Source organism: Pan paniscus, chromosome 10 (genome assembly GCF_029289425.2).
Source record: "Pan paniscus chromosome 10, NHGRI_mPanPan1-v2.0_pri, whole genome shotgun sequence".
In the NCBI taxonomy this organism is placed as follows: domain Eukaryota; kingdom Metazoa; phylum Chordata; class Mammalia; order Primates; family Hominidae; genus Pan; species Pan paniscus.
Window position 1 is genome coordinate 25819156 of NC_073259.2, and position 14708 is coordinate 25833863.

General features: G+C 38.9%; 1 protein-coding gene across 2 annotated transcripts in view; it reads left to right on the top strand.

Moving 5' to 3' along the window:
• The first annotated feature begins 6262 nt into the window (after positions 1 to 6262).
• Positions 6263 to 14708, top strand: part of PDE3A (phosphodiesterase 3A) — a 316338-nt gene continuing 307892 nt past the window's right edge. For both annotated transcript variants that reach the window (XM_003816547.6, XM_063593031.1), the window contains exon 1: positions 6263 to 8163. In XM_003816547.6, the coding sequence (XP_003816595.3) occupies positions 7204 to 8163 (960 nt within the window). In that variant the 5' untranslated portion in view covers positions 6263 to 7203. The remainder of the gene's footprint in view (positions 8164 to 14708) is intronic.

Here is a 14708-nt window from a genome sequence, read left to right on the forward strand (position 1 = left end):
TTATCGGAGAAAACTCACATTCTTACCTATATTTTGGAGGTCCTCCCTTTTCTGGAATGGGAGAACCACATTTATTTCTTCCATGCATCACTTACTGTTCTTACTGAGCTCAAAATACCCTATTTCTAGATTTTGGCTAAAGGAACTCATTGAGCCTAAGCTCTGTATGTAATTTGCCATTTCTGTGGAAAGTTACCATAGTTCTGTGGTTCCGGTAGAATGAAAAAAATGCCTTACAGTTTCAGGCAGAGAACAACTCAGATTAACTAGTATGAGCACTTCCTTCTTAGTCACTGAATACAAGATATTGATTATACTGACAATCTCAGATGATGCTTCTTTTCTGAACTTCGTATTAGTGGGAGAGATAATAAACATTAAGCATTTTGATTTTTGTATTTGAGTCTAAGTCTTTAAGTGTAAATAATAGGTATTTTTAGACACTGATTATTTCTTTTCTACAGGTTCTACAGGTAATTATTTTTTAAATACTGTATTTTAACACTTTTTCTCTACTCTCACAACATAGTTGTTTTGTGAAAGCCAACCAGACATTTCATAGATATACCTAATGCTAGATGACGAGTTAGTGGGTGCAGTGCACCAGCATGGCACATGTATACATATGTAACTTACCTGCACATTGTGCACATGTACCCTAAAACTTAAAGTATAATAATAATAAAAAAAAATGAAATTGCCCTTTTGAGGCTAAAGCTTTGGGGGAGGAAAGAATTTGAGAGATGATATAACAAATAGCCCTAGATTCTGTAAGATCCAACACAGCCACAAATAAAAAGAGAATTGTAAATATAAGTAAGATAAGATAACTAGTCAAGTGACAGTATTTTTAATTATATTTACATAAAGATGAGTGATTATTTAACTCATTTTAAAATTCCATTCTAATTTTAAATGTGCATTCTCCTTAGATAGTTGAAAAGAGCAGTAGGTGATCAATTACTCAGGGCAGATTTTCAATTAGTAAATTATCGGTGTTCTTTCTTTCTATTTTCCCTTCTATTAATTGCCTAATTTTAGACATTTGGCTGCTTATTACAATGTCCTCCAAAATGATAAGGTAGCTTAAAACACTCCATTAATATTTAGAAACCTTGGTAGATTTCATGCAAAAGAGCATCACATTTATAGATCAAGGAAGTTTCTACGCTGTATATAAATTTTGTCCTGGAATCCTTCTGTCACATATATAAAAAGTAGCAGTTTGGGTGCTATTATAACACTTACAGGTAAGTAAAACTAACTTTAAAATGTAGTGGTGTTGAAATATAACAAAGAAATAGGCTATACTTATATTTTCCTTTCTATCAACAACCTTCATAGTTTTTCTCAATAATACACTCTAGCTTAAAAATGCAAATCATCCTTAATTTCTAACATTTTAGACTGGCCTGTACATCAGTAGCTGCTGTAAACCTGAACTATTCGCTCATGAAGTCAATAAGAGCTCAGCCTTTGACTGTTTATCAGCAATTTATTGGGCAGGCACTGCATTTTGAGTGGCAGCATTAAAAAAAAAAAAGGCAGATGATACATCTAAAAATGCAAGGTTTCTGCATTTTTTTCCCTGACTATATGTGAAATAATAAGTATTAATAAGGTCCATGTTGGCAAAATGTTTACTTTTTAAAATCTTAAGTTAATTGTTGTTAATTGGCACAGTTGGAGACTATGTCATAAATCGTGATGTGAGCTATGACATCTTAGTCACTCATATTTAGGTATCTCCTAATTTCTCAGCTTACATATTACTGAAATGCAGCTTTACACTGCTTTATCCCTAAGCCTACCAGAAAACTGCTAAGGATTGTAGACATTTCATCAGGTAATCAATACAAAGTTTTCAAAACTTTGACAATTACCTATTTCTCTAATAGATGAGTAATTTAAGTATTGATATAGGCTCGCACTGCTAACAATGTTTTGGTCAATGACAAACCACATATACCACAGTGGTCCCATATGATTATAATATGGTATTTTGTGCCCTTTCTATGTTTAGATACACAAAGATTTACCACTGTGTTACAGTTGCCTAGAGTATTTAATACAGTAACATGCTGTACACGTTTGTAGCCTAGGGGCAATAGGCTACACCATATAACCGAGGTGTGTAGTAGGTCACACATCTGGTTTGTGTCAGTATACTCTGTGATGTTCACATGATGAAATCACCTGATGACGCATTACCCAATCTCAGGTATTCTTTCATAGCAACAGTAAACAGACTAAGACAAGCTTCCACCATGTGCCAGGCACTATTCTGGTAATTGGAGATACACAGCAAACAAGACAGCTATTCAGAGTCCTTGTTCACATGGCACTAACACCCTAGTGAACAGAGATAAATGATAAGTGAGAAAACAAATAAATGAACAAGACCATTTTGTATAGTGATAAGTGCTAGAAATACAATGAAACAGGGTAGTATGATAGTGAAAGAAAAAGTGTGTATGTGCACATGGGGTGTCCAAAAATTTTTGATAAGATTCTCGGAAAAAAAGCCTTTCTAAAATAAAGTAACATTTGAGGTTAGACTTGCTGGAGCACAAGGGGCCAGCTATGTGAAAATCTCTGGATACCAAGGCCCTGAACAGGGTTTCCCATTTCACATGTATGAAGAACACAAAGGTGGCTTGAGGTATTAGAGATGCATTCTCCATTCCTTTAGACACTAGCCAAGTGAATGCATTAAAATTTAAATTAAAATAAAATACAAAAGTTCAGTTCCTCAGTGACACCAACCATGGTTCAAGTATTCAACGGCCACATGTGGTTAGTGGCAACCATGTTGGACAGCAGAGGGTCTATTTGTCATTGAAGAAAGTTCTAATAAATAGTGCTTCACCAGTGAAGTAGGAGCATTGGAATAGGAGGAGAGGTCAGAGAGAATTACTTGGAAAGATCATGAAGGTCCTTGTAGGACTGTCATGAGGACTGTGATGAGGACTGCATTCTGCAAGTACGATGGGTAGCCTTTGGGTAGTTTTAAATAGGGGAGGGACATAATTCAATTTATATTTTTAAAGTATTACTCTGCTATATAGAAAATGAATTATAAGTAGGGCAAGATCAGTTAGTTACTGCACTTGTCCTGGCCAAGGAAGATGATGGGTCTTTGGCAGGTTATTATAAGAGGGACAGTGAAAAGTAAATGGATTTAGAATATATTTTAGAGACAGGATCAAGTGGATTTCCTAATCGACTAAAAGTAAAACAAGATAAACAAAGGAAAGAATCAAGACCCGTTCCCTCTTCTGGGGCCTGAGCAACTAGGTAGATGGTATGGTTATGTTCTTTACTGGGATGTAACAAGATTGAGAAAATATAGTTTGGGTGGGTAGGGGATAGGGAGGAAGGGAATTGTAAGTTAAGAATTTTGTTTTGGATACCTTATGTTTTAGGTACCTATTAGATATAAATATATAATAGGCCGGGCGCGGTGGCTCACGCCTGTAATCCCAGCACTTTGGGAGGCCGAGGCGGGCGGATCACGAGGTCAGGAGATCGAGACCATCTTGGCTAACACGGTGAAACCCCGTCTCTACTAAAAATACAAAAAATTAGCCGGGCATGGTGGCGGGCGCTTGTAGTCCCAGCTACTCGGGAGGCTGAGGCAGGAGAATGGCGTAAACCCCGGGGGGCGGAGCCTGCAGTGAGCCGAGATCGCGCCACTGCACTCCAGCCTGGGCGACAGAGCGAGACTCCGTCTCAAAAAAAAAAAAAAAAAAAAAAAAAAAAAATATATATATATATATATATATATATATATATATATGTAATAATCAGATAGGTAGCAGAGAATGATTGAACCCATACTACGGAACATAAACTTACTGAATTTTACAATAGAATCCCCTGACGCTTAACTATATTTAATAAAGCTCAAATGTGAAGGGTTAGATCCTTTTCCCAAAAAATTGTAAAAACATGTTTGCTAGATTTGACTAAGTGGAAGATTTATCAAGTAAAATTTAAATTTTTATTTCTGTTGTCCATGCTCTACTATTTTTCTGCACGTACAACATTTTCCTTATTCTTTGGCTGTGTTGTCACTTTCTTGAATTAGGACTCACCACTATTTGTAGAAAATAGGCAGTGTTTATATGTGATTGCTCCCTATCCAGTTTATGTATTGCAGCTTATTTCATTTAATATACTCTGTTAAAGGTACATTATTAGTCGCTTCTTTCAGTTAGTATAGCCCTGCAGGTTTCTGCATCTCTCTAACATTAGCATTTTGTTGTCTTTGTTCACTTGCCTCTGGGTTCTGGATGGTATGGGGAGAAAAATCTACCTTCTTTCCTTTTGATGGGACAAATAACTTTTTGATTATGATTTGTTGAAGAAACTTGGGTGCCAGGACATTGCCTCCTTATTTTATTGAAGAGTTCCAGGATGTTATTAACACATGGATTTAGAATATTCTTGTTTTGCTGCCATTAGCAAATGCCATTTTTTCCTGTTACAACTTTTAAAAAACGTCTGCTTCCCATACCTTAAGTGTTCAGTTTTTATGATAATATTATATTAAATTTTCTAAAGAACTGAGATAATTGTGGGGGGTAGGGGACAGATAAAATTGAAATATTCTAAAATTTCCCTTACTATGCTTTTCTTTTTAACCTTGATATATGCCAGATTTTTGGTTTATTATTTTAATATGTTATTTTTGATGCCAACAGATATGAACGATTTTCCAATCAAGGTTTTTCACTCCGATGTGTCCCAGGTAGGATCTGGCATATGAATCATATGTCTAAAAAGGAAACTCATGAAAGTATGTGTGCGTGCTAGGGGGCTCATTTGTCTTTGGCAAAGACATTGCTGCTCCTGTTTCCTTAATTATTAAACAGATGGTGCCCACTGCCATTGACTAGCTGCCCAACTCATACTCCTGTGTGGTAGCACAATTCTGGACATCTGACAGAGAGAAGCTGTACCTTTATAGCTTCTCATATCTACTTATGTCATAATATTAATATCTGCCTTGTACTAGAACAGGCTGCTTCCCATGAAGCTGTTTAAAACTTAAGCCATCTTCTCCCCCTGTCCCCATAAATTAATTTTATCTCAAGGATCTCCTTTTGGCTTTTTTTATTGCTTCATGTCTACATACAAAATACAGTGGCATATTGAATCAATTATCTAAATGCTCTAGGCTGTAAATACACTTTAACCTGGAATGTCAAGATAATTAAGGCAAAATTGGATTATTAAGATTATTATTAGTGAGGGCAAATGACATCTAAGATAGCCATGTTAAAAGTGGAGTATCATATTAAAAAGACAACTACATCCCAAGGAACATCAATAGAGTTTAAGTCCATTGAACAGATACTGAATTCTTTTTCATAATCTGCCAAAAAAAGTTAGCTTGAAAATTTTCTTTTAGTTTCTCAAATATCACACTGCTGCAGTACACGAACCTTTACTCATTAATAACTAAGGTCCTGATTTTTTTCATACGCTTTGCTCGAAGATGTAGTATTTTGCAGCCATAAACAGTCTTCTAAGATCTCTCCTAGTGTTAACCCACCTATCCTCACCTCTCCCTTGAGATTTTTCTTTATTTTTTGATGAACTATCTGGGCTTTTAAACTTTGTTAAACTTTTTTGAGGATACGGTCACTTAATCTCAATGTAATTTTACTTTCCACAGTCAAAAACTATTGTGTAATACTCATACACTGGATTTAAATGACTGCTGCCTCTCCTTCCTTTCTTTTTATACTATTGTGGTCTAGGTAAGGCTGATTCTTCCATCATTTGAACCAACAGGCCAGGCTTGGGTTCTCATAAAACAGACCTTCCAGCAGGAGCGACCAAAGGATTACAATGTCACCTGAAATTGGACTGCTGTTGTACCTGACTTGGGAACATCTTTGAATCAGACAGTAGAAGTGGCTGTCATTTTCAGGGACAGTAGAAAGTATGTTGGCTCTCATCTGCCAAGCAGGCAAACACAATCTTTTTTTTTTTTTTTTCCCTCCAACGTTCTAGGGAGCTCAGCCTCAGGGCTAGCCGCAGCCCCCCACACCCCGGGGCTGCGGTGGGCTGAGCGGTGGATCAGCCTCATCAGCCCCTGCTCCAGCCTGTAGGGTGAACCGGCCGCTTTCCCAGCAAAGGAGCAATCGAGCTGAGGGTAGCGCCTCCTCCGGAGGAGGGGGCGGGAGCTCGGCTGAGAAAGCTTTCCTAGGGAGTTGCCTTAAAGAAAGAAAGCGGAATTGTCGATCACTCCAGTTGCCAGTTTTATACAATTTTAAGCAGTCGTCTCCACTCGTTTCCCCTTTGCAAAACTGCAAATCACCACCAACCTTGCATCAAATAGAAGTGGGGAGGAAAAAAAAAAAGCAAATCTCCTTCTCCCTTCTCACCCTCCCTTTCTTCTCACCCTCCCTTCCTCTCTTGCTCGCTCCTTCTCCCTCCCTCCCTTCTGCGGCTGCCGCTAGTCTCTCGGTCTGGCTCTCTCTCCGACGGGACTTAGCAACTTCTTATTTCTCAGCCCCTTTTCCATTTTTTTTTCCATCCTTTGCCATGAATTGGATTGACAGAGGCGGGGGAGGCTTTGCTTTCTGCCCCAGGGAATGGCGATTCGCGTCCTGGGGCCGTGCAGGGGAGAATCGACCGAGGAGAAAGAAAGAGTGATAGAAAAAGAGCTGCAGGAAGGAAGAGAAGGGAGACTTCCATCTGCCGCGGGCCCGGCGCGCTGCAGCGCAGCGCCGAGCTGCGCCTCGGAATGGCCCAGAACCCGCCCTGCGCCCCCGGCTCCTCCAGCGTCAGCGGCTCCTGCGCGCGGGATGCATTGGGCAATTTTTGAAATCCTGAAGTAGGAAGAGACCCCGGAGGATATAAGTCGGGGGTGGGGGTGGAGCAGAGAATCTGTGAAAGATATTCAAAGAGAGAAAAGGGAAATCCTGATCGTTTCTGCCCGTGCTTGCTTTCAACTTGAGCGTGCTAGCTTTTAACTTGAAGAAGTCTCATTGGAGCATCTAGCATTCTCCAGGAGTTATTCGAAAGCTGAAACTTTCAGTGGATTGTGGGCCTGGGGAGAAGAAGGATTCCGAGGGTGGAATTGGGAAGAGCGTGCGTGCGTGTGTGTGTGTGTGCGCGCGCGCGTGTGGGTCGGGGCGGGGGCGTCGGGGGGCCACTGGGAATTCGGTGAAGAGGGCACCCTATACCATGGCAGTGCCCGGCGACGCTGCACGAGTCAGGGACAAGCCCGTCCACAGTGGGGTGAGTCAAGCCCCCACGGCGGGCCGGGACTGCCACCATCGTGCGGACCCCGCATCGCCGCGGGACTCCGGCTGCCGTGGCTGCTGGGGAGACCTGGTGCTGCAGCCGCTCCGGCGCTCTCGGAAACTTTCCTCCGCGCTGTGCGCGGGCTCCCTGTCCTTTCTGCTGGCGCTGCTGGTGCGGCTGGTCCGCGGGGAGGTCGGCTGTGACCTGGAGCAGTGTAAGGAGGCGGCGGCGGAGGAGGAGGAGGAAGCAGCCCCGGGAGCAGAAGGGGGCGTCTTCCCGGGGCCTCGGGGAGGTGCTCCCGGGGGCGGCGCGCGGCTCAGCCCCTGGCTGCAGCCCTCGGCGCTGCTCTTCAGTCTCCTGTGTGCCTTCTTCTGGATGGGCTTGTACCTCCTGCGCGCCGGGGTGCGCCTGCCTCTGGCTGTCGCGCTGCTGGCCGCCTGCTGCGGGGGGGAAGCGCTCGTCCAGATTGGGCTGGGCGTCGGGGAGGATCACTTACTCTCACTCCCCGCCGCGGGGGTGGTGCTCAGCTGCTTGGCCGCCGCGACATGGCTGGTGCTGAGGCTGAGGCTGGGCGTCCTCATGATCGCCTTGACTAGCGCGGTCAGGACCGTGTCCCTCATTTCCTTAGAGAGGTTCAAGGTCGCCTGGAGACCTTACCTGGCGTACTTGGCCGGCGTGCTGGGGATCCTCTTGGCCAGGTACGTGGAACAAATCTTGCCGCAGTCCGCGGAGGCGGCTCCAAGGGAGCATTTGGGGTCCCAGCTGATTGCTGGGACCAAGGAAGATATCCCGGTGTTTAAGAGGAGGAGGCGGTCCAGCTCCGTCGTGTCCGCCGAGATGTCCGGCTGCAGCAGCAAGTCCCATCGGAGGACCTCCCTGCCCTGTATACCGAGGGAACAGGTAAGCACTGGCAACTCCTCTCTCGGCTCTTGGAAACTTGAAACACTTGGCAACTGGCGCAGAGTGGAGAGAATCCGAGCGCTGGGAACTAAAGGGAAGATAGCCTAGAAAAGTGGTCTAACTGCAGAATTAAGAAACTAGCAGGTTTTTTTTTTCCCCCTCTCTTTCACACAGTAGTTTTATAACCTGAGCGACTGAAACACAATTAACAAAACTAGATGGCATGTGTAGGGTCTTCCACAGCTGGGCCAACTTTTTAGATCTGCTACACCTGGTGTATGGCTTGCCTACTCTTTTCAGTACTCTCACGCTTTCCTTCCTTAGCAGAAATTTTAGAATTAAGTTTAGATTTTAGCAATGAGTGATTTTTTTAACACATAGATTTTACTAGATTTCTACTTTTTAAAAAGTAAAATCTTTTTAATGAAATGATATTAAACATTTAAGAAAACCAGTGAAAAGATTCTAGAGCAAAGCAAGCTGTGCTTGAAGGTGAGGAATTGATACACATTTTCTGGTTTTGCAGTAAGTTTTATTTGGAGAGACTGCAGCTGATGGTGCCCAATTTGTTTTTAAATATAATTTAGGGGCATACATTATTACATGCTAGTGTGTTTTGTATCACAAACTTCAACTTGGGGAATAATATGTCTGAACTTTGGAATTGTTCAAAATTGTCAACTGCGTTTTAGTGTCAACTAAAAACAAAACAGTTCTCTTTAGTATGTGCATACTTAAGTGGATATTTATAAATTCAAATGGATTTATGCAGATTTTACAGGAAATACTAATTCGGGAGGCCATTTCTAAGATTGCTGGAGATGTATATGTTCCCACAACGTGGGAGGAGGAGGAACCTGGGATTATAAAGTTGTAAATAAAACTTTAGTCACTTTTGGGGATGAGTCTCCTTATTATCATTAAGTGATTTAAAACTATAGAACAGTTGCTATAAAGGGCATAAAAGAACAAATCCCAATTTTAAATGCATACTGTGTCTAAAAAAGCATACCGAAGGGTATGCCTCCCTAGTTGAAGCAGATTTGTTCACCTCTCTATTTGAAGTGGGTTTGACACTTGATGGGGAGGAGGAGCTGGTTGGATACAGCAAGTGGAAATTTACATTTTTCCCTTTAAATTAATGCCTACCTGTGGTACTATTAGAACAACTTTAGGGAGCAAGAGAATATCCTAAGATAAAGTAAGCTTTTTCTTTTTAGGGTATTCTATGGATAATCATTTGGGTATTTCTAAGAAATAGCAGTCACCATATGGTGTGGGTGGCTAGTTTGTTTCTGAAATGGAGTTGATTACACAGATCTATGACTGTTTGACATTATTGAGCAGAGTAGATGACAGCATCATAGTCTGTTTATTTTAAAGCAAATGTAGTTATTTGCTTTTTGTTTCGATAAAAGAAATGTTTCTTGTGTTTAAGCTTACTCTAAGTGTGGAGGGGAAAACAGGCCACTGACTGGTAGTTTTGGTAAAAATTTGGAAATTGTTAAAATGGAGTAAGTTATCTATTTGAGGGTAAACTAACCATTTTAATTTCTTTTCACAGTTATGGGAGAGAATGTCTTAAATGAAAACACCACAGCTTTAAGTATGTTCAGAATACACTATGCATTAACTTATAGGGAAATATGGTGTTACTATTGCAAAATTCACAACCATAATTTCTAAGGAAAATCTGGGATTTAATCACAACTTGATTCCAAATTGATATCATTTACCCTGTGGAATTATTTTTTAAAATTTTATATTAACATTTATAAGTTAAGAAATTAAGGGTGGATAGAAGATAAGAAGGTGGTTAGGTAAATTAACCAGCAGCATTCATTTAACCCACACATTTTTATTGGTTTTCTCTGGTTTAAACTGATAAATGGAGAATTTGAATTATCTACGAAGTTATCAAAATAAGCATTGCATATTTAATGTTTTGCTGATTAATGCTGTTGGAAAATGCATAATCGCAATCTATTTCTGTAATTTTCTTTGGTCACTATTTTTTTTAAAGACTGTGTTAATGAAGATTATTCTAAAGTGGGAAACTTTGTCTTATGCTTGATGGAAACACAAGAATACATTTAGCAGAAATTGAGATACTTGAAGTTTTAATGAGGGCATGGGTGAGTGTGTGCGTGTCACTGAAGACTGGTTTTTATATATGACCCATTAAAAGTTGTTGCTGAGCATAATTGTGGGGAGTGGGTGGAAACTAACACAGTGTACTATCTTATAAGATAGGACAGTATCTCATATACGTTAGCCTTACTGTGTGAAAAGTTCAGGAGCTACCCACAGTAAATGGCTTATCTGTTTTATCATAAGGAAACAAACTTCTGATTAAGGGTGCAAAGTGTACCACTGTCATTTGCATACTTTGTGAAGTCAAACATCAAAATAATTATAAAATAAGTATATAGCACTCCCCTGAATGTCATCTGCTTTTGTTCTGAAGGAATGTCTACTTTCAACTCAAGACAATACTCATAGGCAACAAGTGAATTTTAAATAGTCATTTAAGAACTTAAACGCACAGTCTGTCAGAGTCCTCTTGAGAATTTATTTGCACTTTGCTCATTGTGAGGCTTACCAGTGAGAGAATTTCATCATTTTCTTCTCTGTATGAATGGCAGTGGCTGGTTACTTATGAACTATCCCTCTTCAGTGACCCTCAGTTCCAAAAGTGCAAAGAGAATATATGATAAAAATTCTCGTAAGAGAAACCAATTGACAGATACATTTTTCTCTCTCCCTCCCTTTTTTCCTTTCAAGAACTGTAAGTCTGTAGCACTGGTGTCTGTGAATGCAAGTGGAAATATCTTTATTCTCAGGAAAAAACAAAGTTTATAGTTCTTTAAAGTTTAAAGAACTATAAAGTTTGTTTGGCTTTTAGTTTAGTCCTGACAACCCAGTGTCCGCAATACTGAGGCTGATTTTGTAGATGAGTGTGTCAAACTACTTTTTTGGCTGCCAGTGTTAAGAAGGCAAGTGTCTGTTAAGGTGTGTGTATCTTTTCTAAGTGGACTTTCACATCCCAGAGCAGATATGTCTCTCTCAAAGTACCACTGCGCCCTCGGCCCGAAACATGGGAATAGACAGAGGTACCTAGACTTTCTTGGAGTATTAGATATTATGCATGATTAATATGTCATTTTTCAATGTCAAATTTTAATTTTGCAATTTTTTTTTGTTATTGCAAATTGTATTTGAAGGGGTGTCTCTCCATTCTCTTTATAAATAAAGAACTATAATTGGCTGCTCATTCTTCTCTAATTACTGAGACCACCTTACACATTCACTTTTGAAAGATTTCAAACCAATGCAATTTTATTTTAGTTACCTGTTAAGGAAAATTTTATATTTTTACCTGTGGTTTCAGGTAAATACAAAGGCATATGACTGTCTCCATTAATGCCTTTGTACCACTTAATGACAACATTTTTTTGGGATGGATACAACATCATCCATTTTGATCTTAGTTGTCGAAAGAAGAGTCAAGTTTTTCACCACTGATGTGAGAAAGACACTTTTAGGAGAGAAAGCAAACAACAGCAAAGCAAAAATAGGAGAAGTGGGTATGGTGTTTGATGGTAGGCACTGGATGGGAGGCATTGTTATTCTTTGACAAAAAACTTGCTTATTTCTTCTCAAAATGTAGAATACATTGTTGAAATTCCTAAATGCCTGTCAATGTAACATATCGTTCAAATTGAGTAAGTTTCAGAAATAATCATGGACTTTTAATTAAATTGTAGCTTCTACATTTCAGTAGTGTTACTCGGTTTATGGTGATTCAAAGAGCAATATTGATTACTTATGACTTGGTGACAGAATTAAAATTAATTAATGTCAATTTCTGAAAATACTGAAAAAGGAAAACAAGATTTCCTTATCCCTTGGGAAAGGTGAAGGAAAAGAATTTTTTGTGTGTGTGGGGGACAAAAATTGTGATTTTACTTTGTGAATACAGATATTTAAAGCATACTGAAAAACTTTTTTAAGTGACATAAATAGTCAGTGAATCTATATAAATTTACAGAGGCTGGAAGGAGTGAAAACAGTAATTTTACTCTTTCTGTATTGAGTCTAAAGTGTAAAAAGTTAAAACTGTAGAACTGAAAGAAATGCTGTGTATGCTGGGCTGTCATGTTAATTAAATAAACAACCAGAACAGTGACTCTGTGTATGAAATACATTTTGAAAAGCCTTGGGGGAGGGGGTGCAGGCAGGCAAGGGTGAGTGACACTGGCATGAAAAAACATTCATTCTATCTGCAGTGACATTTGTGTGAATTTGTTGTAGTCTATTAGAAAATTCAGATCTGAGAAATAATCTCTTCAGAGCGCTAGTTGAATAAAGGCTTTACCAAATTGAATTTTACTTCTATTTTAAGCAAGTTCTCATTCTGTCAAGGTAGGATGTTTATAAACCTCAAAATTAGAAGTATGCCTATATATTTTAAGATTTTTCCATTAATATGGTTTGTGTCAGTCAGCCCAGTAGAGTCAATGTTGACTTCATTGAAAACGTGTGTTATTTTATCTATCAAAAGAAAGAGTTTATTTTGGGATTAGGATAGGAGTTGTGTTTTTGAGAAAGAGTTATTGTTGTGAGTTATACTGTCCTGGATGTGTGAAGGTAATCAATGCAACTATTGTATCATGCCTTTGCATTGGGCGATGGGGAAATGTCTTATGCTCCCGGAAGTGATGCATAACCCTACAGGTTTATGGTGAATTGTTTACTTAGCTGCCATATGTCTCCTCTTCAGTGGAGTCTTCCTGCTCCATTTCTGTGTGGTGTTTATATCTTCTTAAAAAAACCCTCAAATTGAGATTAAAAAATATTATGCTTATATTCTGCATTCATGTGTTTAATGAACCTCTGTGAAATAATTCTGAAGACCCTCAGAAAGTCCAGTCTCCTATTCTTGCAGCTAAAGATGTGTTCCATTAATGTTCAAATGAAGATAATTCCTTTATATAGAAACTTGAATCCTTTTGGTAATTACCTATATATACTTTCATGATAGGTAGTATTTTTTATTAAAGGAGATTTTTTGTTGTTGTTTGTTTTTTTAGTAAGGCTACTATGGAATTGTTTTTGAACTGAGAATGTATGTTTGTGCTGTTATTGATATAAAATATACAGATTTGATCACTGAGAAAAAAGTCTAACAGATGTGCCTGAGTTGTAGTTTAGAGGAAGATGTGTTGTATAACAATCGTAAAAAATATTAGTTGGCCATACCTGTTCATTGTGAATGTATACCACTGTTTTAAAAGAAGATGCTACCCGTAGCTAATGTTACCCGTTATCCATAAAGGCCTTTGATCAATCAACCTACCAGGTCTCAAATCAACACATTTTATCTGTGCATTAGTCCTTGTGCTAAAAATCATACAAATAATATACAGATAGATGTGACACAGCATTTGTCTCTGCAAAGTTTAGAGCCTGGTGAGATTAATGAGAAGTGAACATAAGAAAAAGGGAAGTCACAGTGAAATATCTTAGATAATGGAGAAATGCATATAATAACTTGGAGCAGGTTTTTAACCTGGCTCCAGGACTCATTCATCTCCTCTCTGAAATTGTATGCAGAACTTCATTTGTTCATTCTTAGGAGCAAAAAGTCTTAGTGTCATAGGTTTTCAGAAGGTCCTCAATACATAGATGGTTAAACGTAAATGGCTTAGATTTTAAGCAACTGTACATTTTGAAGACATGGAGAATGTTTTTGAAAATGGAAATTACTTTGGTGTACCTTTACAGTCTGCTCTGAAACAAAGGTAAAATAATATTTCATTTAGGACGTGTTACACTTCAAAATAGTACACTGATTGATTGTATTTATGTCGAGTTAGTTTATGACTGTAAATAGCTGGTTGCACTGATATTTTAAATGCTTAATTCTGAAAAGGCTGTAGTTAGTAGACTACAATTAGTCTGATTTTAGAGAGAAGGAAACTGAGAGTTAGCTATATGTGTGAAGATAGCCCAAGGCAAGATGGCTTTTGTCCATTTCCTCTTTGACTTGACTGTGCTACTGAGGAAGCAGTAGGAAAGGGGTCAGGCTGCTAACTTTAAGCCTGGGTATCATTTGTAATTTTTCCCATGGAGCCAACTCTAAATTCTCATTCAGCATTAGAAGACTGAGTAATCAGATTGAGTGTCAGATGTGTAAATAACACAAAACTTGTTAATACCAGGTAGCCTCTGGAATGAATTATTCTTGACTTTGTCACGTAAATGAATATCAGTTGCACTGAAAAGTCTAACTTTGTGGAGTCTTATCAAACAAAAGTATTTAGCAGTGGCTTAAATATTGAATATTTTTATTTTAGATTTTCAATACGTTTATTTTTGTATGTTCAGGATTTCCAAATTCGAGGCAAAGCATAATCTGCAGATTGGTAAGGCATTTCTTCATTAGCAAAAACAGCTGGTAATTTTTTTCACCTGTTATTTTGCAGTGTTTCCTTAGAATTTCATTAAAATATAAGTAAATAGGGTATAATATCACAGGAGGT